A 26,622-nucleotide genomic window follows, 5' to 3' on the forward strand; every position below is an offset into this window, starting at 1 on the left:
CAGCCCCTTTAAAGAGAGATGAGCAATTGTCCACAAGCAAGCGCTATGTGGTGGGATCCAAACCAAGCGTCTTCAAAGCTGTGGGAGAGCGGGTCAAGAATTGCGTCTCGCAAATGCTTGATGGGTCAGATGCAGGAACACATCCCTCAACGGCAAGCACGTCTGCAGGAGGTTCCTTGATGGCAAGCACGTCTGCAGTACGTCTCTTGACAGCAAGCACCTCTGCAGCACGTCCCTCAATGGCAACAGCAGCAGCAAGACTACAAGGCGCGCGTCGACCAGCAGAGTCTTCATCAACAGACTCACTGCAGCTGCTCTCACACGCCTCTTGCACCAAATTTCCCCCCCAACAAGCGCAAGCGCCATTGCTCCCCTTGCACGGTGGCGCTTGCTTCAGCAGGTCATGGAAGAGGGTGTTAAAGTTGCTCGCGCTTGTGGTGTCATCCAGTGCAACAGCATGTGGATTGCATGGTTTGGCGCCATTGCTATAGCTCCACATTGCAATGGTGCTACACCTAAAACCCTTGCTGCCACACTTGGCTTCACCAAGCTTTTGGCGTGGTCAGATGGGCCTGACCTGAGATTTTGGTGGAAGTCGACCAGGGACAAACAGCTCCTTGATGAGGGGTTTGAGATGGCCACCACCTTGCCACAGAACAACAAGGCCATCAAATTTGACCAAATCAGACAGGCCACTGATTTGACTCTTGCACGCGCCACCAGGCAGAGCTCCAGGCAAATGCCAGATCACCCTTTTGATGTTGTCTACGCGGACCGCAGTTCTCGCATATTTAGTGTGCGTAGTGATACACACTGGTAGCACCACCAATGTGAGTTGTTGAGATGGCAGGCACAATAGGAAGCCCAGTGAGGCTGGAAGCACACAAGCAAGCTCAATAGAGGACCATCATGAAAAGTGTGGAGTCCTTAGCTGTTGGCCAACATCATGCAAACCGTGAAGGGGACTGGTCACCTCGGTCCAATCCCCCATTGCTCTTACAGCATCAGTGCAGCTGGCAGAAGGAGCAGGAAAATCTGTTGTGCGTGCCTTGCAAAGTCAACAAGGAGCTGTGCCTACAATGTGGAGCAAGAAACCACTCGCTTGCTCCAGACACAACCCCTCTCAAACGCGCCGCAAAAGAGCGAAGCGCTCTTCAAGTAGTCAAAGCAATTTAGACAATTATCCTTGGAGCTTTCACGCAGAGCCCCAAGCTCTTGCGCAACCGTAGTCAATCCTTCCTGCCTCCTGGTCTTGACAGTCTGAACAGCAGTAGCCGTCTAGGCTTTGGAAGATGGATGGACACATGGAGACTTGAAGGAATTGGTGCTTTGACCAACCCCTTGCTCTGGCCTGTCCTGACAACGATGCAGTCCGCCTGGCTGGACTGGTCCACCCTACAGCATGCCAGTGGACTTGAAGGTGCCAAGGATGCCCTCTGCACATTGCTTGCTGCAACCTCCCTGTGGCTTTGCCGTTGCATCGGCATTTCCCAGAGACGACAAGACATCAACACCATTTCTGGATGGCGCGTCCAGAAGGATGCCATCTGCAGTGCTCCGGAAGGCAGCTACGGTGGCCAGCTCAGCAATCTGGGGGGCAAAGGCGTGCAGGTTCTCACTCTCTACCGCTGCTGCAACTCCCTTGCGCCACTGTGCCAACAGACAAGCATTGATCAGGTGAGACAGGTCATTCTCAGCTGACTTGACGGCCTTTCCCAGCGCCAAGCCTGAGGTTCAGAGCAATCAGCTATGCCTCTGTAAGAACCACCTTTGTCTTGGCCGTCACGCTGCCCATTCTCCATGTTGTTGCAATTGTGCTGCTGGAAAAGACGCTGCAGTTGGACCAGCAGTGGCTGTATCTCTATGCTCTCTTGTCTAATGACACGCAAAGAGACCCCACTTCTCTCTTGGCTTCTCTTTAGAGAGAAGCGCATGAGGAAGCACAATCTGAGCGCATTGAGGATCTCTGATTTAAGCCAGCGCAGGCCAGCAGCGTGACTCGACGCAGCAAAAAGGCAGATTGTTGGATCCAAACACTATACTGTGGAAAAGAGACAACTTTCGAGGCCATGGCAGCATATTGCAAGGAGCAGCGCAGGTCAGAAGAGCTCAACGCATTGAAGAGGACGGTGGCAGAACAGCAACAAACGCTGTACACCCGAGCTGCAACAATGCGCGATCAGGTGGTACGGCAAACCCGGCTGGAAGCGGAGTGTGACCACCGTCGCGCTGGTGTTCAACAGGGATGATGGTGGTTGTTCCTCAGGTCTGAACAAGTGTGCTGTACATGCTTATGCATGGGGGCGCGTGCGCGACACCACTGGAAAAGAGCTGTTCTGGAAGTCAGTGAGTAGAGGCAAACCCAGGAAGAAGACCAACAAGGGGCAGAGGAGCAAGAGCAAAAGGTGCACAAGGTGCTGGCAATTGCCACTTGCAGTGAATCAAACAAACTTTCACTCTCCAAGCTGAATTCTCCAAGTACTGTCAAGAGATCAGGAGCTTTCATTTGTTCACATTGGACAAATTGACAGCAAGGGAAATGAGCTTTCATTCTCTGTCTGAAAAGGAGGGCTTGTCACCTGACCAAAGTTGTCGCCAAATGTTTTGGGACAGAGCAATGAGTAGCCCTATCAGTGTTAATTCCCTTTTGACTCCGACACCTTGCCCTGCTCAGGCCTAATGGACCTTTTGGTGCAACTGCTGCGTGCTCGACTCCTCTTGAGAATCCTGCGTGGGCCCATCTACGCCCTGCACAGTTGACCATTGCAGTCGTATCTGTACAGCCGACTGTAGCCCCTTTCTGCAAGAAGGTCCATCCATGCATTGTCTCACCACCAATTACTGCCGCAACACTTTACTACCCGCTCGACGCTCTTGCACGCATTACTGTGCTGCTGCTTCTCATGTAGGTCTCACTCATTGTCTGCAGACATGTCACGCCCACTGTGAAGCCGCATTCTCACCATCACACCCTGCCCTGGGCTATGCTCCTTGTCACTGCTTTTTGATGAAATGTGTGTATATGCTACTTTACTCGCCGCTCGAAACACCGGGCATTCCGCCGGTCGTTTGCGAGCCGCCTTCGCTTGCTAAGGACCACTTGCTTGGACGCAATTGCAAATGAGCGCAGATGCTGTGTTCAAAACTATTGAACTATGGAGTGCTGCGCTGCGCGCTTGCCGATGTCTCAAACTCGCGTCTGAGACGTGAAGAGCGCTTTTTCTAGCTCGCACTACTTTTGCTGTTGAACCCAGGATGCTGACAGCGTCGACTTGGCCATGTTGCTGCACAACGCGTTTTTAGCAGCGCTGCGGCTCACGCATCTGCGCAACAAAGTCAGCACAAATTAGCCGCATCACAAATACGATTCAAGTGGGACCCTTACATTTGCGGTCGCTGCCTGCATTGTTTGCGCTTCGCGAAGCGCCATTTTCATTGCGCTTGGCGACCCATCAATCCGCATTCCTAATACGATGGTGACACACGAGTCGTGACCTGCTGGAGTGCGATTGGGAACTCGCATCCAGTGGTCGTTTGAAGGATAGCTTTGACCACATCGTCCTGCATGCCATCTGTGAGCACAAGTACAACAGCCCAAGCAAAGCAAACCTGCGCTAAAGATCTCAACCTTGGCGTCCTTGGCTGGCTTGGTGCCACTCGCAAGTGTTCAATGTTTGTCAAGCAGCAAGCAACGCAGGCTTTGTCGAGTGCTCTTTCGCGTGCTCGGATCTGTGCCAGCCGACCCTGACTCGCTCTGAAAGAAAAGTTTCAGTGCAAAATCGATGTCGCTCACTAGCAATAAGTCCAACAATCGTGTATTTTGTCAAAGTTTCGGCAGAAGCGGACAGCGTAAGGGGTGCAAATTGTCTTTTTGACAGTAGACCTCACATTGGACGCAATGAAACCATTAAAAATTAGCTGATGCCATTATCCATGGCACTAGCATGCTTCCTCGAGCAAAAGGCATGCAGTCAGCCAACTACAGCTTTCGTAGAGGATGCATTGCAAGATGATAAGTCTGTGTGCACTTGTTGCACCTGTCTATGCCGTGATCTCGCTCGCATGCACAAAGCTTCTTTCAGCATTTCCGGCTTATAGGGTTTCGTCACGAGCGCTGAAACCCTGTCGATGGCGTGAAAAATGCTGTTCGCAGCCTCGAAAGTCAGCTTCGCTAGACTGTCAACGATAGTACTTAGCACATGCGGAAGAAAGTAGAAGACAAGGACGCCAAGCTTGAGCAGCTTCAGCAAGCGAATGCGAGCCTCAAGCCTCCGTTCGCAGCTCTGCAGCAGCTGGAGGACGCCTCACTGATATGGCCCTTGTCTCAGGCAGCTGCATCAACACGTAATTAAAGCCGAGAGGGCTTGCAAATAAACCTTCCCTGCTTTGGTTCGAGATACTGCTAGCACTACAAATGAGCGACGCACTCTTCAAGTGGTTGAGTAGTCGCCATAATTTGGACAACCAATATGGGAGCCTTCAGACGGAGTTCGAAGCTTTTGCGCAACCACAGTCAGTCCTTGCCGCCACCTGCTCTTGACAGACTGAACAGCAAAAATTGCCAAAGCATTGGAAGACCGACGAACGCGTGCAGGCTTGAGGCAATTGGCGCATCAAAAATCCCTCTCCTCTGCCTCAAGTGTCTCTGCTGGTTCACTTGAAGACGTCGAGGATGCGCTAGGCAAAGCTGTAGACTACCGCATTCTGGTTACTTTCTTCTTGTCTGCGAGAGAACATAGACGGCGTCTGCGACTGCGACTGCAGACACTGACCGTGTTTATCTAGCTGCAAGTGGGTGACGTTAGGTATAGATATCACGGGCGGATCACTCATCAAACCGGCGCAGCGGGTAGTATATCAATGCCGATCTGTGTTCTCTGGAAAACGTGTGAATAGACACGAGTGTTTGCCGCGTCGCGGCTGATTAGATACACGCCCCTCAAAAAAGCTGAGCACAGTCCCAGACACTTTACAACCAAATAATTCTCATCACATCAACAGCGCGCTCGTTGACAAAGCATTCGTATAGCTCATCCACACCCTCTCGAGAAGGCAGCCACTCGGCGAACATCAGAATTTTGTTGGACCACCGAATGTTGCAGCAACGAGACCTGCTTGTCGCATCGGCGCACTTGGATCACGGGTGCTCAGCTTACTTTTTGAGACCTAAACGTCCATTTCAATGATCAACTGCCCACTTGTTGAAGTGCAGGCAGATAAAGTCTGATCTGCATCAAATTGGGCCCCTTGCCAAAAGAGGCAAATTGAAATATTCCACCTCAAACGCAGAGCAGCGGCACTTGTATGACCACGTGTCGAATGATGAGTGCAGTGCCAAGGACATCAAGAAACAGCTCAGCTCCCCTAGAGTCGACGAGAGCAATGGCAGTAAGGAGTCTGAGCTGCGCGCTTCGCTTTGGTGCGGCCCCTTGAGGCGCATTAAAACTCTCTGCCACTCTTCCCGCGCTGAACATTGTCGACGCAGTGGCTTTGCTTCGGCGCGTACACAGCTCATATTTATACAGATTGATGGACTGGGAAAACCTTCCTCAATTTAGATCATCACCACTCACTCTGCAATCTTCCTGGAGCGTGAGAAGGTGCTGCAGAAGAGTGCTGCAGAAGGGTCGTTTTCTAGCATACAGCTTCGAACGCCATTGTATTTGAATTGGTCACCATAGACGCTTTGTTTTTCCAGTCCCTGATGGCAGAACTTATGGGCCGACATGTGCTTTGATGTCTTCGATGCGCTGAGTTGCTTATATATCAGCGTCGGCGGAAATGGTGCGAGCCGTTTGATAAAAATTGATAGACGCAGCTCGAACAGTGTTCTTGGTGTCTTATACAGCGCGCTGTTGGACAGTCTTTATCCACCAATTGCCGCAGCTGGCTTTGGTATGTGATCAACACACACAAGCATACCATCTTCCTGACAAAGTGCGGCTAGTCGCATCATTCGCTGAAAGATAGCATCACCTCCCATTCGCCTCACTTATTCATCTCTCACCCGGCTGGCGCTCGTGCATTTGTAGAGTCTTGCGTGATGCGGAAGCAAGAAAAGTAAGCTGAATCATAGCAAAACAATCATGTTGGCAACGGCTGGAGTCTTCAGCGTCACCTAGCGCCACTACAAGCTCCTTATCTCCAGAAAACCCGAACCCATTGGCGATGTGCGCAAATTGAGAGGTCTTATCTGAATCAATCGGCCTACACCTCCGAACGCTCCAAAGATCTTATGCATCCAACGACGCGTCGCGAAGGAAATCTCAAGGATGTTCATATGCGTTCCCGACACGCGCGACTCGTTTCGTTCTTTCATCACACCAACGTTTGTAGCGGAGAAATTGTCAACCACGCTCACGCAACCGCCTTCTGATTTCTCATACAAGCTTTTCCCAGACTCTTTACGTTTCGTGAAGAAAACGCCAGTCAATAAAATGCGCTGACGACGACAACAGCGAAGCCCAAAATGCAGTCAAGAACGGTCTTCGATGGCTCAGGACTCTTGAAAAAAGTTGGACTTTGATGATCTGGTCTTTCATCACTGTGGTGCGGAAACAATATACGTTGACGATCTGCTCTTTCCATCACTATAGTTCAATAGATGGAGGGGGCACACTTAAATCAGCTTCTGAGACAAGCATTCGTTAAGGTCAGTCGCTACTAGCAGTTCGTCGAATCAATTCACCGGATGCCCCAAAAGAACATTACGAGGCTAGTGTCAATGTAATCTGGCGGCTCTTATGGCCTGTGACACCGCCTGTCATTGTCGTTGCACTCGATGACATCAGCATGACTACAACCACTCATGATATACATAAGAGAAATCGTGCTGTGTAGGAACTTGTGCGTTGAGAGCAACTCTTTACTTTCGCGCGTTCCAAGAGCGGTCAGTAGATGCGACAGACTTCTGAGCTGTCTACACGAACGACGACGACGACGATAGACTGGAGAGTGTTGCATCACGATAGGATGAGGAGGGACCTGGTACTCACCGGTCGGTACAATGTCGATGGCTCTCAGAGTGATCCCAGGTTATCCTTCAATTTGCTGGATAATTCCTTGCGCAAGATTTCGCTCGACGTGAGGCTCGCTTCCTTCGAAGACCTGTCCGGCACTTTGTGTGCTACCGCAAAGTCGATGGGACACAAACCTGTGTCGCCAACAATGTAGCCTTGCCTGACAACCATGATCCTCAGATCTGTGCCGGAAGTCTCCATGCACAATACGTCGGAGAATGCTTGGAGTGTGGCTTTTCCTGGTACGATATGAGGCTTGGCCCATCGGAGGGGCCTCGAGGACGGTGGTACAGCCGACGTTGATGATTGCGCCGCCCTCAGAACCTCTTCAGCTGGCATCGAGGGTGCTTCTAGGCTGGGGGAGTGAGTCAAGACCATTACACTCACAATGCTGGGTCTCTTCACGTTCAAACCGTCTGAAATCCCCAGCTCGTGGAAAGGCGCTGGCTATTCGAGCGAGACCACAGCCTGTGTGGGCAAGTCTAGGAGCATGCATCAACCCGCGCCTATTGTCGCAAGACCCATCAGCTACTTGTGACGAGGACATCAATGCGATCGACCGTCTGATATCCCTCGATGATCTTGTCGACGTCGTGCACAGCGCCGACGTCCGCGCGCATAGCCCCCAGAGCCTCGTGGCGTTTCAATTGGAAGCTTTTGAATCATTTCATTGAGCTTCTCGAAAGGCGCGTCCCAGCAAAGCGACTCTGAGATTCCCAGCTGCCAAGATTCAGAGGACGGCGGCTTCTGTGCCGTATACAGCTCCCCTCTGAGACGTTGTAAAGCCGGGAGGATGTAGGGTCTCACACAAGATCTGCAATGAGATTGTCGCGTCCGGCGAACTCAATATGACGGCAACGCGCTGATCTGTCTCATGCGAAAGCTCGAGTGCTCATTGGGAGTAGGTCTGAATCAGCAGAGAGAAACTCTGTGTGTCTACTGGAAGGGGTGGTAGTTCTCGATGTACCGTGAGAGAAAGGCGAGCACGTGAGGTCGACTTCTTCCGCGACGACTCTCAGTCCGAATTGGAATCGAATGCAGCGCGGAGAAACCGACCGCGGACAGCAAAGGTATGTGTGGAGGTAGACGTCGCGTGGGGCTCATCATGCACGCTATAGGACGATGCACGCACGCACGCGTACCGGAGTCCGGTCACGCTATTGAAGAGCCTGCTCAGCGCTGTAGGTCCGCGGGACCGAAAGTCGAGTGGACAGTCAAGAGTGGTGGAAGACGCGATCAAGAAATACTCTCACACTCGCGACTGTGGGAGGCACAGCATTACCAGGGACATTTAAAGGCAGTCCCGTCGCGCATTGTCGAGGCATCCACATCACCACCATCATCATCATCCGCAAGGCGCGTGCCCGTCTGTTACTCTCCGTATGGCCTGGATGCTTACATCGCGATGGCGTCGTATCGCTCCACAATACCGCATTTGGGCTTGACGTCCACGTCGAGGATTCTCGTGCAAAATTTGACGGGTCGATCAGCTACCATGCATGCTCGCCTCTCCATCGCTAACCGCACCAACATTGTTGCCGGCACGACGAGCGCCAAGAACATTGCCAAATTCAGCCAAGGTGTCACGGGAGGAGCGGTGACACATCCAGAGCTCAAAATTCCCCTCCATACTACCGTTCGCGACGCCATTGCTGCGCACAAAGAAGAGACTGGCAATCACAACTACGACGCCACAGCTGTGTTTGTGCCGCCCCAAGGGGCAGCTGATGCGATTCTGGAAGCCATAGAGAATGAGGTGAGCATAGCTGGAGACTGCGGCGGGCTAACTTCGTTGGCTCCAATGCTTAAGGCTCATCTCGGACCACATTACTGGCAGATTCCCTTGATCGTCAGTGTGGCCGAGGGGATTCCCACCAGAGATCAGTTCCGGGTCATGGCCGCCTTGCACTCGCAATCGAAGTCCCGCTTGGTGGGAGCCAATTCGCCCGGCTACACCTGCGCATATGGTCCTCGTTTGGGAATCGCTCCAGTCGCTGCCGCTCTACCCGGCTGTATCGGTGAGCATATTGAGCGCGACCTCAAATCCGACGTTTTGCTGAAGACTTCTTACTGCGGACGCGGGTGCAGGCATCGCTGCACGCTCCGGTACGCTCTCCTATGAGGCAATGGGTGCAACCAAAGGCGAGTTTGATGTGAAAATCAGACTGCTCACTTTCTTCAACAGCTGCTGATGAAAGAGCGACTCCAGACATTGGAATTGGGCAAAGCTACATTCTTGGACTGGGCGGCGATCTCTATCCGGGCACCCGCATGGATGGTAAGCAAGATGCGAAAGCTGACCACGAGCAAAGCGAGGCAGAATCCTGAGTCAGGCCGAGTTTTCTTCCCGCAGAGGCACTGGAATTTTTGCTGTCCGACCCCACCACAAGCGGAATCGTCTTGCTTGGAGAAGTTGGTGGGACGATGGAAGAGGACGTCGCCTCATACCTGCATTCTCTAAGGCCGGAGCAAAGGGGCCATAAGCCAATTGTCGGGTTCATAGCTGGCAGAGGTGTGCCGCAGGGTCTCAGAAATTATGGTCATGCAGGCGCATTCTGGACAGACAACGCGGGAGATGCTGACAGCAAGAGGCGAATGTGGAAAGATGGTGAGGATCATCCAAGTGGTAGATGTCGATATGCGTGAGTCGGCGAATGACACAAACCTTGCCGATTCGCAGCTGGCATCATCGTGGTGGATCGGGTTGGCGACACCGCTACAGCAGTGCGTGACGAGTTGTGCAGATTGAGGCAACTTCCGGACGAGGTGAACTACGAGCTCAGAACCGGCAAGAAGAGATAGGAGGACGAGTAAGTCTTCCCGCCAAGCACAAGTGTCGACATGCCGCACAAGGTTTCTCTTAATGTCAAATCTCATGCTCAGCAACGATGACGTGACGCTCAAAGAGCCAAGAGCGATGAGATTTGCGACATGGGCGGTGTGAAATGACACAAGAGACTGTTTTCACAGTCGCATCTTCCAGCCGCGACGCCATCCTTCAAGGGCAAGTGCGGAGCAAGCGGCCAGATACAAGAGTAGAATGACGAGCGCGAGCGGTGCCGGAACAAACAATGTGCGCATGGTCAAGTTGACCAAGCCAGTCAGGAGATTGCCCTGTGATGGCGAGGCTCGATGCCATGAGTGTCACTTCCCCACGGCGGCGGCCTATTTTCAGCACTCACAGCTAGGAAAATGTGCAACCCTTGAGCGTTGATCGCTTCCAGCAAGGCGGGCGTTCGAGGCTCCGCAGGCGCTGTAGCGCGAGCAAGACTCCGAGACGCATTGTCAGCGTTCAGAGCTAAGGCGGAGCTGTCTTCATAAGACGTAGGCGCGCTGACAAGGGGTTGACCCGGGATGCCATCTTTGCTCTGGGCTCGCGACGCTTCAAAGAGACGCTCATGCTCGAGGCCGCGCAGCGCATCTTCAGCTTCCTCCTCCATGCTGTCCTCGTCCGAGGAATTATCGCGAGCCTTTCTCCTGCTTGCGCGAAGGCGCTGTCGAGTGGATGCGTCATCTACCGCTCGGTTTGCAGTGCTGGCAGGCCATTCCACCAATGCGAGAAAGATGGCCACGTAGCCGAGCAAGAAAGAGACGTTAAATGCGGACACCCAGATGACGTAAGGTAGATTCGCCTGATCCACGCCCAGAGATGTCGGTCTCAGCTGGCAGTTTCTTAAGCCGCATGCAAGCAAACCCACTCACCAATCTCCGGCTAGCGACTCGTCCTGCGGGCGAAACCAGAGCTAGCAGCCCATACGCCATCCAAAAGAGCAACGACAGACTCGCAAGAACCTCGCAAAGCTTTTCGTATTTTGGCTTGTTGCGCGAAGCGCTCGCTCTTCGGTAGGCGTAGTAGGGATCCAGAGGTAGGACGTAGTGCCCTACATCTAGACCTATGAGGTACAAGGCAAGATAGCCTGCGCAGTGCCTGCATTTAGCCAGGGGTGCACAGAAGGTACTTTGGACACGGCAAGACGACTCACCCGCGAGTGAAACGACTCCCTCTTTGTTGGCACTGAACAGCGAAGTTCGGGGACCTGGCGCAAGGGCATAGCTCTGAAGGCTAGTCAGGCGCAAGAGAATCTCGTAGGCTACGGCCCGTGGATCGGGAAATGCATCAGCCTTGCCGTTTGTACGCATTCCTCTCGAGACTTACCAACACCAATTCCCATCCCGATCACACTCCACCGCGCGTTGCGCTGCCGTGCAAGCGGCCGCAATATTGTAGCTAGAGGCGGCAAGAGCGCAAGAGTAATGAAGAAATTCCAGTGCACGCCGTACTCCGAAAGGTGTTCCTGAGCGAGGGACAGGGTCATTATTGTAGAGGTGTAAGGTGGGTTGCGCTGACACAAGCACTCAAGAACCGAGACTCCGTACAACACACCTGGTAATGCGACCCTTTGACAGCAATCACACGGGCGCCTCCAAGCAGAAGCAGAGGCAGTGCTTTTCTCACTTCCCTCAAAAGCGATGCGCGCACCGGTTCGTAGCGCGTCTGTGCACGCAGCAGCGGTGCAGCGTTGATGAGGCCTAGGCTGAAGACGAATGAGCCCACTCCAAGGTCCATCTGGGCAAAGCCATAATGTCAGTCTCTGCACTGAGCGTGAACCAGCAAGCGTGTCACTCCCATCCTCACACGCCAAGAGCCGCTCCTGACCATCGTACTCACTACGCTTACGCCCCAACTTTCGCACTTTGCGTCCCGACCAACGTCAAAGACTCGAGGAAAATCGACAGCAAGAATGCAGATGAGGGTCATGAGCATCATGTGCGCGCGGTACACCGTCAGGAAGGGCCTTGACCTCGGGACGGGTGCGGCCTGCGCAGCAAGCGGGGTGGCTGCACCGCTCGCTGCATCTAGAAGGGGTGACACATCGCCGTCGGGTCCAGTTGAGGCCGCTGATCTTGCCAAGCGCTGTGTCAGCTCGTGCTCCGCGCCAGACAAGCTGTCAGATGTACCACGACCTAATGGAGACCGGACTCGAGGTATGTGATCGCGTGATGTTGCAATGGCATTTCGATCTTCGTTGCGCCACTGGATGGAATGATCCTGAGAGGAAGAGGTTGCGCCAGGAGTGTGAAGGGAAGAGGTGGATGCGGATGCGGATGCGCTTGCTGGGCTTGAAGGTTGAGGCTGGGTGCTGTCCGTGTGAGGCGAGCCAGTCTTGAGAGGCCACAAGTCAGGCACGCTCGTCCTCCTCGCAGTGGGGTCATCATCCAGAAATGCCAGACCAAGCGCCTGCGACTGGGTTTGCTTGCCCTTTTCGTTTCGATGGACATTGTCTGGAGACTCGTACCGAGTGGGAGCATTGGCGGCAGCGTGAGCAGCGTCGCCGGCGGAATCTATGCTGATCCGCATGGGTTCGGCCAATTGGGCTGCTCTGGCCTTTGCTGAGGAGGCATCGCGAGCAACTGCGCTGACTTGCGCCCGCAGTCGAAGCACGCCAAGGCAGGCGAGGGAGAGAGCTGCGTTGAAGAGCGATGATGCAGCTGCGGATGAAAAAAGGGTGCAAGACAGCAAGAGCGGCAGCACCAGCAGGGCAAATTGAAGAAGCGCGCTGTCCAACAAGCGAGGTCTTTTGAGTCGCAAGGCAGCCCACAGGGCGTAAGTCGTCTGAGGTTGGGTCGAGCGAGCAGCCGAAGGCAGGTGGACATCACCATCGTCAGCTTTGCTACCAGGAGGCGGCATGAGGGTGCATGTATGCGTGTTTGTGATGTCGCAATCTCTACTCACAAGGGCAGTGAGACTGATGAGGTTGATGCGCGTCAAGCTCGAGCCGGTGAGGCCAGTGACCGAAGACTCTTTCAACGTGCGGTACTCGTCCGAAGTGAGGCCCATGCTGACTCCGAACCTAACAAGAGGGGGTGAGCGGGCAGAAGCTAGTTGAAGGGGATGTGGGCCGCAAGGGCTAGAGCAAAAAGTCAGAGGCAAAGTCTTGCGCAGGGCCCATGCAAGCGGAAAAGTGCGAGCCGCTAGTCCAGGGCCACGAGTGTGAGTGTTGGACGTGAGCGTCGTTGGTGCGAGATTGTGAAGTTGCCGAGGTGCGTACAGGTCTTGAAGCGTGTTTCTTTCTTTCCGAATTACCACTTTGAACAGTCAGAGTCTGAGTTGTTTGTGTGGTGATTCTCGTCCATTCAACAACACGTCTGCTCCTCCACACGACGTTGCGTACGCGAGGATGATATTCTTGATTATTCTTGGTACCCACCAAAGCAATTAACACGTCGGTGCTCGGCTTTCCGGCGGGAGTCAGTCACAGTCGAAGACGGGCGCGCGACTCAGACTCTGACCCTGACTTAATTGCTGTTTCTGCGCCTGCGCGCGCGCGCGCGCGCGCGTCTTCCTCTCTTAATTCGCAACACAATCACGTGAATCGAGACGTCATCCGATCGAGGAAGCCCGTGCGCAAACGAGCAGCAGCAAGGTGACCGTGTCCCCCCGCTCGGTCATCGGCCATCGCGCGCGGACAACCGGTCACGTGTACGGCTCATCATCCTCATCATCTTCCCCGCATCGCATGCATGCATGCGTGCGTGCAGCAGCACGCGTCGCTCTTCTTCTGGCTCTTCTGAAAGCGATCGATGGGGACGATGAGGGGAAACACGCGGACGGACGAGCGTACGTCGCGCGCGTACAGTATTCGCGGCGGGCGACGGCTGCGGGTGAGACATTCGTGATTCGTGATTCGTGATTGCAGCGGATGCGCAAGTGTGGGCGCCTGGGCAGTCAGTTGCGGGTCAATATAGGAGGCCATGCAGCTCGTGAGTGATGCCCGCCAGGCTTGCACTCACACTCACACTCACACTGTCTGGCTGCTGTCGGAAGTCATCGTGAGTCACAGTGTGAGTGTGAGTGTGATAGTGATCGTGCAAGCCTGCTGCACGCACGCTGCTGCAGTCTTGAGTCGCAGTCGTGAGTGGTGAGTGTACGGTATAGTCACGAGTCACGAGTCACGAGTGTGACGCCAGCGCGGGGAAACGCAGCGTGCGGTCAGTGCGGATCATTCATCAGTCGTCAGTCACTCGTCGCTCGACTCACTCTGATGCCCGCGTGCATCAAGAAGACGTGCGCTTTTGACAGCAGCAGCTAGCAACATCAAGAAGTGAGTGAGCATGCAGGGCTTTCGCTCGATCGCTCGATCGCTCGCTCGATCGCTCGCTCGCTCGCACGCACGCACGCACGCACGCCAGCCCTTTTCCTTTCCTCTCCCTTACCCCCACATTCTTGATTCGGGTCTCGATTCAACTCTCACTGTGCACCCTCCTTTGCCTTCCGCTCACGCTCACACTCACACTCCTTCTCCACCTTTTAATCAATTGCATACCCATCACAGCTTGTGCTCTGTAGCCGCCGCCAAGCTCGATTCATCAGCTGGCCAGGATGTGCTTTCCCAAATCGAACCACAAAACGCTCATCGACTCCTGCTTCCCACCTCCAAAGGCGCTGGGTGGAAGCGGGCCAGAGTACAAGGCGAACAGCAACGAGCTCAGCAGATTGGCCTACTACGCCAACTCCAAACCCGCAAAGCTCACAAAAGTCTTTTCCAACCTGTCGGATAAGGCCAATGCCTTTGCAAAGGGTCTTGCAGGCGCAACCGGCGCCAAAGCGGACAACAACAAGGGGTACGTTGCGTTTGGGGGGAGGGAGGGGAAAGGGAGGGGTGTAGACAGTGACATGAGCGCAAATGCTGGACCATGCTGACCCTGACGACGTCCACACGCGCACGCGCGCACGCACGCACGCACGCACGCACGCAAAAGTGGCTTGATGTTGACGCTTGCGATCGTCAAGTCGTTGGTGACGGATTGCAAGTCGCATTTGTCCTACTTTGCCTCTTCCGCTCAAGACATTGTCCACCAATCTATCGTCTCTGCTGCAGCTGGGCCCGGACCTGCTGCCAATCGTCGTGACCTGGACATTTCAACCAGATCCGCAAGCACCTTCTACGCCATTGCCAACTACATCGACCCCGCAACCGCAAACGCCGATGGTCGCTACCAAGGTCTGATCAAGCAATTTGCACGCGTCGCTACCGAGCAGACCAACGACAAGGAGGATACTAGCAGGTGAGGCCGTTGGCAAAGTCGCGTCCGTAAACGGCGTTGTGGCGCTTGCCTGACTTGGATGCGTAATTTTTGCCCTAGAATCCGCTTGATAGGTCTTGGCGCCTTGGCTGGTGCTGTGGGCTCCGACGCTCTGTACACGTCCAGCTTCAAGGAACAGACCAACATCATCGTGCCCGCTCTTCTTGCAAATCTCCTCGAATCAGATGCCGTCAATCTCGACTACCTTCGCTCAGAAGCTGCAAAGGCCGCTCAAGGCTCTCCAAGCTTTGCAGAGTACAATGCAAAGCGTCGTCCCATCGCCTCTCGTCGCACGCCCAGCCTTTCCGGCACAGCAGCTACGGAAAAGACGTATACAGCAAAGGACGCTGCTTCTTCAGCCATCTCCACCCTCCAGGGTCTACTGCACAATGCCGATGCCAGTCACGTCCAGATCATTGCCAGCGCAGTCATTACGTACCTGGATGGCACGACTGCCTGGTCAAAATGCAGTGTGCCATGGTGCGTCTGGCTCGCTGAAGCACTGACTAGCTGGACAGCACAGCCATACAGGTTCTTGATCCTCAACGCTCTGCTCGAAAACCTCGTCGAGACCGAAGCTTCGTCGCCATCCCCTCCGAGCGGCGACTCGTCATCGCGCAAGTCGGAGACCCTACTCGTCATGATTTCAGGCCTGTTGAGGAGCAAATTGTCCCTCATCGGCTTGAGCACCAGCGACACCATCTCCAATCTGCTTGGTCTGGCCGTCAGGCGTACACACGCCAACCCGGATGATGCGCTACTACCGGCCCTCATCGACTGCATCGGTGCTGTGGGCACCCACACATACTATGCCGATCAAGCGACCGACTCGGCCGACGAGATTTGCGCGCGCATTGGCGCTCTGTTACTATCTTCTGCTGATGCCGATGGTCTCGCTGCCGCGTCTGCTGCCAAGACGTCCACAGGAGCACAGCTGGCTCCACACCAGCCTCGCCGACCCATCAAGACCAGCGACCGAGCTAGAGACGTCTCCATTCGCGTCTTGCTTTGCGCTTTGGCTTCGCTCACCGACGCAGCCAACGCATATCCTAGCAAGGCGAGCGCTGGTGGCACTGGAGTAGGAACGGCTCGCTCGCGCATCTCTCCAGATGTACTCGCACCTACATGCGCACTACTGATATCACCCAATCCGCGCGTCAGGACCACCTTTCACCAGACTGTGTTGTACTTCTTGGAAAGAGAAGCCGGGCCGGGCTCGGACACGCTGCCCTCTGCGCACGAAGCGCAGCAAAAGGAGTCCGCCTCGTTCGTCCACGCTTGGAGCGCTGGTGCTTTTGTCCTCGCACTTTCCAAAACGCTCTTCTTGCCCGGAGCTAGCGGTGTGGGCAGCTCCACAGCATCCGCGTCCGGATCTGCAGCCGGCGCGCCAAAATTCGAGTCTCCTCTAGGATACCTCCCGATCATCGATCGAGCGAATGTGGAGGGCACAAAACTTCCGAATCAGGAGTCGGCCGCTACTCCCCTGGACTACAGCGCACTGACCGCCATCTCCGAGAAGCTGATCCAGTACTTGCCCATCCCAGCCACGCTTGGGCTTGTGCCCGCATTATTGAAGCTTGACAAGGATGTGCGCAGCAGGCTTTCAGGAGGTGCTGCAGAGAGCGAAAGAGCTGCGGCCACGTCGTCATTCATCGGCAAGAGCTTCTCGACGCTAGCCAGCGCGTGGGACGCGCCCAAGGCTGGTGTCTCTGTGAGTCCAAATACCTTTTGGACTGTAGACCAAATCAACTCAATGACTGACTCGAGGATCACAATCTGGCCCAGACGTCTTCTGCGTCTCTTCCCTTGTTCCCTGTCCAGCAGCCCGACCTAGATTCCATTCCAGATGCAGGAAACTTCAAAGGCATGAGTTCCAGCGGCTCTGCATCGAGCGTGAACGCGTCAAGCATCGTGGACGCGCTTTCCAAGTCGAGCAAGTTGCAGGAGGACAGTAGGCTCAGTCAGCAAGAGCTCGCCGATTGGCTTTCGCGCGATTGGAGCGTCAGCATTGCAGTCGATGATGGTGAGTATGCGCGTGCGTCAGGTCACAAGAGCTACCGATTCTCATCGCAGATCCATCAACCTTTACTCTTCTTCTATGGCAGCCTTGATCGGTGCTTCTCCTTTCCGGTCTTCGCTCGATGGATCTAGCGTGCCGCGACCTTTCGAAGGCGTGCGAGGAGGGGAAGCAGCGTCGGCCGTCTTGCCTACCTCTGCAGAACAGCCACGCGGCGTGGGTGTGGACGACTTCCGTGCTGCGCTTGGAAGCCGCTCGTACGGCTCAGGTGGAGGAGGAGCCAGCATTGGTGGCAACAGAGCGACCAGCAGAAGCGGCAGCTCCGCTCCTCCGAGCGCAGCCAACAACCTCACCGGAAGCAATTCCTTGACGGGTCTCGGCAGCGCTGATGGATCAGCAGCGGGTCGAGGCGCACTAGCGGAGAGGAGAACAAGTCGGAGAGTGAGCAGAAAGGAGCTTAATCCTGCCGCGGCCGGAAGAGACGTAGGCAAGATTCTGGACGGCTTGCACATTGGCACAGCGGACGAATCGCTCGAGGACCCTTACACTGTCAAGAGCAAAAAAGCCCACGATGGGGACACCAGGCTCGTCGCACCCGTCCTCTCGTAAAGTGCATAAGCTTTTTCCCTCGCTGGATTCGTATACATTCACGCTTTGTTTCTATCCCTCCCCTGCTTTGCTCGGCCACCACTCGCGTTCCTTGCGCTCGTGAAATCTTAATATCTTGTCTGCTACCCGCCACCTTGCTCTGCTGTGCGGTTCCTGGAACGCCCATCTTATAGCTCAAAATTATTCAACAAGAACCGCACTAGAACACGCCACGCGAACGCAGGACAACACGTAATGAATTTGGTATCTTTGTTGGGGAGAAAGGAGTGGTGCGGGTAGTAGAAGGAGAGGGCAGTCAAGTGTCGCTATATGAAAGTATCGACGTTCAAAAAGATGGACAGATCAATGATGGAGGGATTCTTGATGCGCAGAGAGACGAGACGAAAAAAGAAAGTCAAAGCAAGAGTCCGACGTGAAAAAGGAGTTTGTTGATCGACGTGGCTCGGAGCATCAAGCGGCCAAACGATCCTTGGCCATCTTCGCTTCGTTTTCGAGCCTCTCTATCTCTTCCTTGAGCGCCGACACCTCTTCCGCTTCCTGCTGTGCAAACCCAAGCTCCATCTTTGCCGAATGAAGCTCCTTGGAGCTCTTGTTGGCTACCTCCCTAGCTTCGAAAAGCTGTTGCTCCAGCGCCTTGAGCGTCTGACGATGCTGCGTCTCGATGATGGATAGCTTTTCATTGTGCGCCGCGTGAAGCTGGAATTCGTGCAGGTTCAGACCAAAGGGGGAAAGAAAAGTCAGCGGAAAGACAAGTGCTAAGTCTGTGCATCGAAACGCACCTGCTCAAGATCGGACTGCAGAGCGCATGAGAGAGCTCAACTCAGCAAAGGGCTCGGTGCCATTGATGTCTCGGAGCACTGGTCACACAGCACTCACGGTACCCTCTGCGCTTGCTGCAGGAGCAGCAACACTTGGAACGTTGGCAGCGGCCTCTGCGACCTTGGCACGACTGTTTGCGTCTTGAGCTTCCCTTTCCGCCTGATTCAGCTTGTCTTGCAAATTCTGTCGTAGTGCGAACGCGATCAGTCGCGCGCTTCAAGGCCATGCGGCCACCACTCGCACTCACCATCAGGTTCTCGGCATCTTTCGTGTGCTTCTCAAGATGCTTCTTGAGCTCTTCTTGGTGCTGCTTGTGAATCCTTTCCACCTCCCTCGCATTTCTCTCTGCGCCATCTTGAGAGCTAAGTTGCTGGGCTTTGGAAAGCTCGTCCATCTGACTCGCATAGGCGTCCTGAGTCTCTTGCAAAGCCTTTTGGCTGTTCTTCACCTCTTCCTCCAACTCTTGGACCCGGTCGTGAGCTTGCTTCAATTCTGCAGCCGCAGCTGCTGCGCTGGCAGACTCTGCATCCGCAGACTTTGCAGCCTGCAGCGCTTCCTCCAAGGACTTGACCTTGGCGTCCGACGAGCCTTTCTCTTCGCCAAGGCGAGCAAGGTCAACTCTCACCTTCTTGAGGTCCTCTTGTGCAGCTTTGAGATCCAGCTTGAGCCTGTTGGACTCGCTGCCCGTGCTTCTCTCGGCCTCCATTACAGCCTGAGCATGCTCTTCCTTCAGCCTGCTGATCTCACCCTCGTGTTGCTCGCGCAGCTGCTTGATCGTGCCTTCCGTGCGAGTCTTTAGCTCTCCCAAATCGACTCCGTGCGTCGTTCCAGCTTCAGCTCGAGCCTTTTCGAATGCTTCTGCAAGATTTTTGGTGTGTTCGGCTTGCGCCTCGGCCAGCTTGCCATCGTAGATGCTCTGCTGAGATTCGAGCTGCTTTCTCACACTGGCCAGCTCGGCCGCACTGGCCTCGGCAGCCTTTTCAGCTGCTTGACGATCACCATCTCGAGCTGCTTCGAGAGCAGACAGTGCGCTTGTGTGAGCCTCGACAGCACTGGCGGTGCTCTCCTCGTGCTGTTTTCCGAGCATCTCAAGCGCAGCAGCGTGGGAAGCCTCCAGCTCTTGACGCAGATTGCTCAAAGCACCCTCCTGAGCTGACGCATGAGTCTCGGTCTGCTCCTGAAGAGCTTTTGCGATCGCCGCTTCTTGCGCAGACGAATGCTCACTTCTGAGGTCTTCGATCGCTTTGGCGTGTCCAGCAGCGGTCTGCTCGCTCTCTCCATCTTTTTCCTTCTTGAACTTGGCAAGGATGATGGCGTGCTCGTCCTTGATGCTCGATAGCACGCTATCGTGCTCCGCTCGAAGCTTGTCAGCAGTAGAACCGTGCGATGCGTTTGCCTCTTCGAGCTCCTTCTCGAGCCTCTCCACGTCCGACTTTAGCTTGCTGATCTCACCATCGTGCACGTCCCTTGCACCGCTTGCATTCTTGCTCGCTTCGTCGAGCTGAGTCTGCAAGTCTTGAGCCTTCTGTTCGGCGAGATGATGGTCCTCTTGAAGTTTCTTGAGCTCGAGCTCAGCTTTGTGGGCTGCCTCCCGAGCTGCAGTAGCTGCACTTTGAGCTTCGGCAAGTGCAGCTTTGACAGCAGGATCCTCGGCTGGCGCGGCATTTTTCATCTCCTCAAGCTGACCTTCGAGCTCGGCGATACGTTGCTTGAACGGCGTCGGGTCTTCATGGGAGGCCGAGGACTCTGCTGTCAGTCTAAGCTGGGCGACTTGTGCATCCAGCTCTTTGATCTTGGTTTCCGCATCGGAGTCGTCCTTCTCGGCGGTCGCTGCACCCTCCACCTTGGCTTGCAAGGCGCTGAGTTCGGCATCCTTTTCGCGAACTTGAGCATCCTTGGCTTCCAATTCAGATCGCAAGCTGTCGATCGTCTCGTTGGTCTCGCTCAGCTCCGACTCTAGCTTGCTGATCTTTTCCTTGACCTCGGTCGGAGTCAGAGGCTTTTTGGCTGCAACGCCGGCCGAAGCAGAGCTTGGGGTGATGCTGCTGCGCGCAGCCGTAGCTGTGGGGCGCGCACCCGCGACGCTAGGACGAGCAGATGCAGTGGTGCTGGCACTGGCCGTGCTCAGTCTGCGAGCAGCAGTTCCACTGCCAGCTACAGGAGGTCGGGATGCAGTAGTCGTTGCGGTGGCGCCTGCAGGACGAACGACGCCTGGACGTACAGCGCTGGCAGTAGTGCCCGCTGCTGGCTTCTTGACTGGTGTGGTGGTGGTGCTGGATGGGGTGCCAACAGGCCTTCGAGCCGTCGCAGTAGCGCTGCCAGGTGCCGGTCTAGCAGGTGCCGTCGTTGCGGAAGGGCGCGTAGCAGTAGCTGCACCTGCGGGCCTGGCGTTGGTACTGGAAGCGAGGGAAGAGCGTGCGCTCGCGGCGGGAGGTCTGGCAGCGCCAGTCGTGGCTGCGGGACGAGCAGCACCCGGCCCGACAGAAGATCTCAAACCGGCCGTTGCGGTGCCAGCAGCGCTGCCTCGGGCAGCAGCACCGGTCGTGCCCGCAGGACGAGCCGTTGAGGCGGCTGCGCCCGGACGTGCTGCTGCTGCTGCTGCTGCTGGGCGTACGGCGGAACGTGTAGTTGCTGCGGCAGGGCGAGCAGCGGAGGCAGTAGTGGTGCCAGGCTTTGCGGCAGTCTGCCATTGGATTGAAGAATGATTTGCAATCCAGTCAGATGAGATGTGCTTGCTAGCCGTCAAGCGCGCAACGCGAAAGTGCGCGACTTGTTCGCACTCACCTTGACGCCTGCGGTCACGCTTGCTCGAGGCTTGGCGGCAGCAGCAGCGGTGGTAGTGCCGGCAACGGTCTTCTTGACTGGAGCAGTCGGCTTGGTGGTTGTTTGCTCCGCCGCCGCCGCCGCCGCCGCCGCCGCCGCCTCGCCATTCTCCTTGGACTGCATTTCTTCCTCTGCCTGACCGTTGGGTTGCTCATTGGGCGCATCGCCTTGATCCTTTTGGTCTTGAGGCTCATCGTCCTCATCAGGCACCGAAGTCAATCCGCTATCCTCTCCGATGCCATTCTCCCCATCTTTGGCCACATTTTCGGTCTCGTCGGCAGAGTTGGAGAGGTCTAGCTGAGGGGAAGCTTCCTCTTGAGAATCATCTTCGGCAGCATTGGAGCCGTGGTCGATGGTGGACTGGTTGGCCACCTCTGCGTCCGACATCTTGCAAGTGTACGTGTGTACGTGTGTGCGTATATGCGTGCGTGTGTATGCGTGCGCGGATGATGACCTTTGTTTTGGGAAGTGTGATGGTGAAGGAGGAAGCGGCGCGGGACAGCAAGCGAGCGGGCTTAATTGCTGAGCCTGTCACTGTGCACCTCTCTCACACTCGCTCGATCGTGACTCTTGATGTCAGTCACAGTCCCGCGGCCGTGCACGCCGTACACACAACAACAGCGCCCAGCCACTTTAAGCGCACGCACCACTCACGACTCCCAACACTCACCACTCACCACTCACCACTCACCACTCACCTCACGACTCACGACTCGCGACTCGTGGCATCAGCTAGAAGACTCACGACTAGCGCCCTGTCATGCTGCATGCTGTGTGAAGATCGACCTGCCTGAGCTGTGTTGCTCTCCCCGCTGCCCACGCAGCTGCAAGCACGATGCATCGCAGGCGGCACTTCAGCACCCACTCGCACTCGCACTCGCACTCGCACTCGTCACCCGTCCGGCTGCAGCACGCTTTGGCGCTGCAGCTGTCTGCGTGCGTGGGTGCATACAGTACGCGTGCACGGCGATCGATGCCTCTCAACCGCCGCTCATCTGCAATCAACACTCAAACTCACACTTGCGACTCGACTTGTTCGCTCACACCGCAACACTCACGACTCACGGCTCGAGACTATAGGCTGACTTGCAGCCAAAAGAGCACCTCATCCGATAGTCACAGTAACGCGTCACCCTGCTCGACTCTCTGACTCTTTGCAGCCCGATTTGACTTTGCACCGCCCAAGGCGGGCACGCACGGGCAGGGGCAGGGGCACGGGCACCCCGCAATCTCAAATCGACCAGCCGTGTCAGTGAGTGGCATCGGTGCTGGGGATCAATTTGAGTATCAGTAGCGGTCTCATCATCCATATCGGTACGAGTAGCAGTTTTGAGTATCAGCATCAACACCTACACCTACATCAACAATCAGGGCTTACAACCGAGCTGCCATGGCGCCCTTCGCATGGAAAGCCGAGCCCGGGTATCTAGACCAATGGCTATATCATCTGACGTGGAGTGGCAATCCACAAGCATTTGACGGCAAGTTCCAGCAGCTCGCGCAATACACGACATTCGACTCGCCCAGCGCTTACCGGCTCTACCGCCGCAAGGAGGAGTACTTGGCTGTCAGCCAACTCCCACTGTCGGAGCAGGGGAGCGAAGCAGAAGGTGTGGAGCAAGTGCTGGATAGGCGATGCGTCCAGCGATTTCACGCAAAATTTGCCAAGGTCGACACGAGCGACTCTCAAGTCACTTCGAGCACCAGTGCCAGTGCCAGTGCCAGCTGCAGCTCACACTTTGTCCCCGCGCTAGAAATCGACGGCATCCACTCTTCCCCACTGGATCTCGTTTTTTTTGCTGCTGAGCGCTTCAACGCAGCTTTAGCACGAGGCGATCTAACTGGCAATGATACTGCGACTGCGAATTCCGTCAACACAAAGATCAGGAGCCAAATTTTTCACGAGGCAAGACGCCAGTGGGCAGTGGAAGCGACGCTTTGCGAAAACGTCGTCTCCCCTTTGCTCGAGATTGCGCAGGGCCTGGTGAATGCTGTCCTTTATCGGGAATCACAACATGACCCGCTTGCTGCTCCCGATTCTCCGCCGGCAGCACCTCTGAAACAAGTGGCCTGGCTCAACGAGACGCAATCACCAGAGAATGCTCCGGCCCTGCAAAGCGCCTTCCTCCAAGCGCGGAAAAGAGGAGCAAGATGGGACTATGCTCTCTTTGACTTTGAGCCCATTCAGGGCACCCCGAACTGCCAAAGTGAGTACAAGCCTGACGACGCCCTATGCCCGAACTCTTGTGCGTCGATCGGGCGCGTACATTGCCAGGCTCTTTTCGCTCTGGGCAAAGTCAAGCGAGCCGCGCTGAGCTGATCATACCATACGCTCCACTCTGTCGCTTCCCGATCACGACTCCAACCTAATCTCGTGGTGCGCAATCGCCAAGACGCGCGCATTGTCGCGGTGGTAGAGGTCAAGCGACGACTGCCCGCCAATGTTCTGCAAGATCTGCTTGCGCTCGCCAATACCGGTGTTGCTCTTCGCGAAGGCTTGGGCAGGCGCAACAGTCAGGGCGAGGGCCCTCCTGCGCACGAGCGCTTGCTCGCACAGATCGTGAGCTACTGTGCACACACCGGGGTACGTACCGGAGCAATCTTCACTGGTTCGGTGCTTCTGGTCGTAGACCTTGATGGCGAGCCGGAGGGGAAGATGAAGATCACCTTACGGACACCAGTCATCGCGTCGCCCCATGCCATGGTCGACGATCCACAGCTGCAAAGTCTGCATGTGGATGCCAGGTCCAACTTGCCGTCCCAGTTGACCGCATTAATACTCCATGCGCTACAGCGGATGGACAGTCTGGGTGCGCGAACTAGGCGCATGGGTCAATCTATCCTCATCTGCGAACCGGCGCTTGCCCAATCGGGTTTGCAAAACGTGAACGTCGGCTCTTCGGGGGTCAGGTACTCGCAGCGACTCCGAAATAAGCGAGCCTCTGGCGGAGATGCTTCAGGGTCAAGTGCGAATCAAGGGCAACGCGTCGACGCATTTGCAATGGACAGCGAGCGCTCTGATGCAGCAGAGATCGTCGTCGACAATACGCCTCTATTCGATGGCGCATCTGCCGGCGTGCACAAAGCTTCATTCCAGAGCGCTAGCAACATAGTTGCCGGCACAAATTCGATGGAGCGTCTATTGGCAAAGTTGTACGACTCACCAACCATGGCGCATCACCGCGACGCTGACGAGTCTGAACAGTGTTTGGCTTCGCATGAAATTGGGGTGTACAGTGCTCTGCGTGCCCTGCAGGGCAGATACGTGCCGCATCTTTTCGGATTGCTGCGTCTGCCCCCAACGCCAAAGGAAGCAGCCTCAAGTCAGCCGGAGCATGTCCGAGGCATGAGCAGCAGCGGGTCGTCTGCGGGCAATAAAACTCCGCCACCATTAGCTGTCGGGATCGAGACCCCCCCTTTGACAGCGTCGCCCAGCTCCAGCAAAGGCTCGACAACTGCGACAGCATCTTCGCCTCCCAAAATCATGGGGCTCTTGCTCGAAGATGTGGGCCAGACTTTGGCGTCTTTGACTTTTGACCAACTCGAGCATCTCCTTTTACAGGCAGATGATGAGGCCCGCCGCCCACTCGGCTCGCAGCATGCCGAGATCAGCGATTGGGTCAAGGCCAAATTCATCGAAACCGGCAAGCAGCTTCACGGTCACGGTGTATTGCATCGAGACATTAGGGCTGCCAACATGTGTCTTCGCGTCCAGGGCGGCTCGCTACAGGCGCTGCTGATCGACTTTCACCTTGCAGCGTTCACGGATCCTCTACGGTGCAAGGAGGAGTGCAAAAGAGAGCTTGGAAAGATTGCAGACGTTGTTGAGCACGTCGTGCAAACCCTCTTTGCTCGATCTGCCGAGCAAGGCAGCGTTTCGTCGAGCACCATGCGAGACACCTGAGTGCGCATCCACTCTTTTTGCCCCCCCCCCCCCCCCGCATCATTCGAACCACCGCCCGTTCGCAATCCTGGCAGCCCTCTACTGCACACTGAGCCTCTTGTACGCTTGCCTACAAGTCCCATTTTTCCCCATCCAGAGTCACCTGTTTCCCCCAAGTATTGATTTGGCCTACAACAAGCATCACGCACATCACCAAGAGAGCATCATCGAAAGCACGCATCCCCCACCACCACACCCACATTCCGCATCACCTGTAATCGTAAGCCCCCCGCAAAGAGATGAGTTTCCGGACGAATCATTGAGCTGAAAATGTGTCGAGCATTGAGGCAGCGGCATAGCAGAACGAACGACATTTTGAGGGAAGGGGAGGGGGGAAGTGCGATCGAGATGATGTTTGCCCTAGTATGGCAAGACGACTCGCAGCCTTGTGCACTGCAGAGGGAAGGTTGTTGTGGAAACGTGAATTGTTTAGGGGGTGGTCTTTGATTGCTTGGTACTAGAGCGCAGCAGGCGCAGAGACCCGAACAGACCGGCCCTGTATCAGCCCAGTCCATCTCTCAGATCCCAAGATCCTTCTCCCTTGTTTTGGAGTGCTTCAAGGTAAGGTCGAGCCACGGAGATTGAAGTTGTATCGACTCGATTGACTAACTCAATTGACTCGATTGACTGCTTGTGACTAATTGCTTTGACTGAATTGACTGACTGAATTAACTCGATTCACTGACTATTTTGACTGTATTGACTCGATTGACTGACTGTATTGATTCGGTTGACTGGATTGACTCGATTGACTGCCTCTCAGCACAGCAAAACCCTCAGTCAATCTTGCCTCAACCCCCTCAGCTTCGCACGTATGCAACAGCAGCGCCAAGTTTCGCATCAGAAGGAACTCGTGTTCCCACTTTCGAGCGCAAGCAAGCAAATGATGACGTGAAGCCTAGCAAGCAGGGTGAAAGTACACGGTCTTGCGCTAACTTACTGCTCGCGCTGATTCATTCCGCCCCACCTTCTTTCCTCGCAAGGCACCCTAACATTACACGTCGCGCTCGCATTGCCCCGTACCAGCTCATCTTCCACGTGCTCACTCACCCACCCTCACATGCCCAGCGCCTTCCCCCCTCCGCATCCGCGCAGACTGTTACTCGCTCAATTCCTTCCAAGATGCTAATGCTGGGGGGCCTCCCAAGAACTTGCTTGCCTGACTTCTCCTTTAGCTTCTGCCACCGACCGTTCCCTTGCCGCTGGCTCATCGATGTGCCGCAGCTGTTGTCCTTTACTCATCAGCCACAAGCCACATTTCGCCTTTCGCACGAATCCGAACCAACACCCGCATGGATGCCCCCCCC

At 55.4% G+C, this 26,622-nt stretch overlaps 6 protein-coding genes across 6 annotated transcripts; 3 read left to right on the forward strand and 3 right to left on the reverse strand.

The window, feature by feature from the left end:
• Positions 1-7,019: 7,019 nt before the first annotated feature.
• Positions 7,020-7,358, reverse strand: IE81DRAFT_350525 (hypothetical protein; the record flags this gene model as incomplete). Its single annotated transcript, XM_025516549.1, has 1 exon — positions 7,020-7,358. The coding sequence occupies one exon, from the start codon at positions 7,356-7,358 to the stop codon at positions 7,020-7,022; it is 339 nt and encodes a 112-aa protein (XP_025366198.1).
• A 915-nt stretch (positions 7,359-8,273) lies between these two features.
• On the forward strand, positions 8,274-9,974 carry IE81DRAFT_343597 (succinyl-CoA synthetase-like protein). The gene is made up of 6 exons (XM_025515747.1): positions 8,274-8,775; positions 8,857-9,037; positions 9,108-9,161; positions 9,229-9,297; positions 9,373-9,627; positions 9,700-9,974. Exons 1-6 carry the CDS (start codon positions 8,425-8,427, stop codon positions 9,819-9,821), a joined length of 1,032 nt encoding a protein of 343 aa, XP_025366199.1. The 5' UTR covers positions 8,274-8,424; the 3' UTR covers positions 9,822-9,974.
• Positions 9,520-13,170, reverse strand: IE81DRAFT_369404 (hypothetical protein). The gene is made up of 8 exons (XM_025517238.1): positions 12,754-13,170; positions 11,689-12,633; positions 11,404-11,586; positions 11,176-11,314; positions 11,003-11,110; positions 10,722-10,936; positions 10,202-10,651; positions 9,520-10,133 (listed from the first exon to the last, which is right to left on the reverse strand). The coding sequence occupies exons 1-8, from the start codon at positions 12,856-12,858 to the stop codon at positions 9,984-9,986; spliced, it is 2,295 nt and encodes a 764-aa protein (XP_025366200.1). The 5' UTR covers positions 12,859-13,170; the 3' UTR covers positions 9,520-9,983.
• Positions 13,171-14,079: 909 nt separating this feature from the next.
• Positions 14,080-18,140, forward strand: IE81DRAFT_56863 (hypothetical protein). Its single transcript, XM_025517454.1, has 5 exons — positions 14,080-14,642; positions 14,781-15,086; positions 15,165-16,815; positions 16,890-17,127; positions 17,210-18,140. The coding sequence occupies exons 1-5, from the start codon at positions 14,401-14,403 to the stop codon at positions 17,728-17,730; spliced, it is 2,958 nt and encodes a 985-aa protein (XP_025366201.1). The 5' UTR covers positions 14,080-14,400; the 3' UTR covers positions 17,731-18,140.
• IE81DRAFT_326936 (hypothetical protein) lies at positions 17,941-22,049 on the reverse strand. The gene is made up of 5 exons (XM_025514951.1): positions 21,334-22,049; positions 18,797-21,232; positions 18,607-18,732; positions 18,510-18,524; positions 17,941-18,426 (listed from the first exon to the last, which is right to left on the reverse strand). The coding sequence occupies exons 1-5, from the start codon at positions 21,757-21,759 to the stop codon at positions 18,181-18,183; spliced, it is 3,249 nt and encodes a 1,082-aa protein (XP_025366202.1). The 5' UTR covers positions 21,760-22,049; the 3' UTR covers positions 17,941-18,180.
• Positions 22,050-22,398: 349 nt separating this feature from the next.
• IE81DRAFT_326938 (hypothetical protein) lies at positions 22,399-25,300 on the forward strand. The gene is made up of 2 exons (XM_025514952.1): positions 22,399-23,579; positions 23,766-25,300. The coding sequence occupies exons 1-2, from the start codon at positions 22,763-22,765 to the stop codon at positions 25,274-25,276; spliced, it is 2,328 nt and encodes a 775-aa protein (XP_025366203.1). The 5' UTR covers positions 22,399-22,762; the 3' UTR covers positions 25,277-25,300.
• The last annotated feature ends 1,322 nt before the right edge of the window (positions 25,301-26,622 follow it).

The sequence above is a fragment of the Ceraceosorus guamensis genome (genome assembly GCF_003144195.1).
Source record: "Ceraceosorus guamensis strain MCA 4658 unplaced genomic scaffold IE81scaffold_152, whole genome shotgun sequence".
Classification (NCBI taxonomy): domain Eukaryota; kingdom Fungi; phylum Basidiomycota; class Exobasidiomycetes; order Ceraceosorales; family Ceraceosoraceae; genus Ceraceosorus; species Ceraceosorus guamensis.

Excerpts from the sequence above, each read along its gene's own strand:
- IE81DRAFT_56863 (XM_025517454.1), top strand. The coding sequence starts at position 14,401 with ATGTGCTTTCCCAAATCGAACCACAAAACGCTCATCGACTCCTGCTTC. Across the intron at positions 15,087-15,164 it reads GACAAGGAGGATACTAGCAG|AATCCGCTTGATAGGTCTTG; the intron begins GTGAGGCCGTTG and ends TTTTTGCCCTAG. Across the intron at positions 17,128-17,209 it reads CAGCATTGCAGTCGATGATG|CCTTGATCGGTGCTTCTCCT; the intron begins GTGAGTATGCGC and ends CTTCTATGGCAG.
- IE81DRAFT_343597 (XM_025515747.1), top strand. The coding sequence starts at position 8,425 with ATGGCGTCGTATCGCTCCACAATACCGCATTTGGGCTTGACGTCCACG. Across the intron at positions 9,038-9,107 it reads CGCTCTACCCGGCTGTATCG|GCATCGCTGCACGCTCCGGT; the intron begins GTGAGCATATTG and ends ACGCGGGTGCAG. Across the intron at positions 9,628-9,699 it reads GAGGCGAATGTGGAAAGATG|CTGGCATCATCGTGGTGGAT; the intron begins GTGAGGATCATC and ends GCCGATTCGCAG.
- IE81DRAFT_326938 (XM_025514952.1), top strand. The coding sequence starts at position 22,763 with ATGGCGCCCTTCGCATGGAAAGCCGAGCCCGGGTATCTAGACCAATGG. Across the intron at positions 23,580-23,765 it reads GGGCACCCCGAACTGCCAAA|ACGCGCGCATTGTCGCGGTG; the intron begins GTGAGTACAAGC and ends GCAATCGCCAAG.
- IE81DRAFT_369404 (XM_025517238.1), bottom strand. The coding sequence starts at position 12,858 with ATGGGCCTCACTTCGGACGAGTACCGCACGTTGAAAGAGTCTTCGGTC. Across the intron at positions 11,315-11,403 it reads TCAAAGGGTCGCATTACCAG|GAACACCTTTCGGAGTACGG; the intron begins GTGTGTTGTACG and ends TCCCTCGCTCAG. Across the intron at positions 10,134-10,201 it reads GGTTGCACATTTTCCTAGCT|GGCAATCTCCTGACTGGCTT; the intron begins GTGAGTGCTGAA and ends TCGCCATCACAG.
- IE81DRAFT_326936 (XM_025514951.1), bottom strand. The coding sequence starts at position 21,759 with ATGTCGGACGCAGAGGTGGCCAACCAGTCCACCATCGACCACGGCTCC. Across the intron at positions 21,233-21,333 it reads GCGTGACCGCAGGCGTCAAG|ACTGCCGCAAAGCCTGGCAC; the intron begins GTGAGTGCGAAC and ends ATCCAATGGCAG. Across the intron at positions 18,733-18,796 it reads AAGATGCCGAGAACCTGATG|AATTTGCAAGACAAGCTGAA; the intron begins GTGAGTGCGAGT and ends GCACTACGACAG.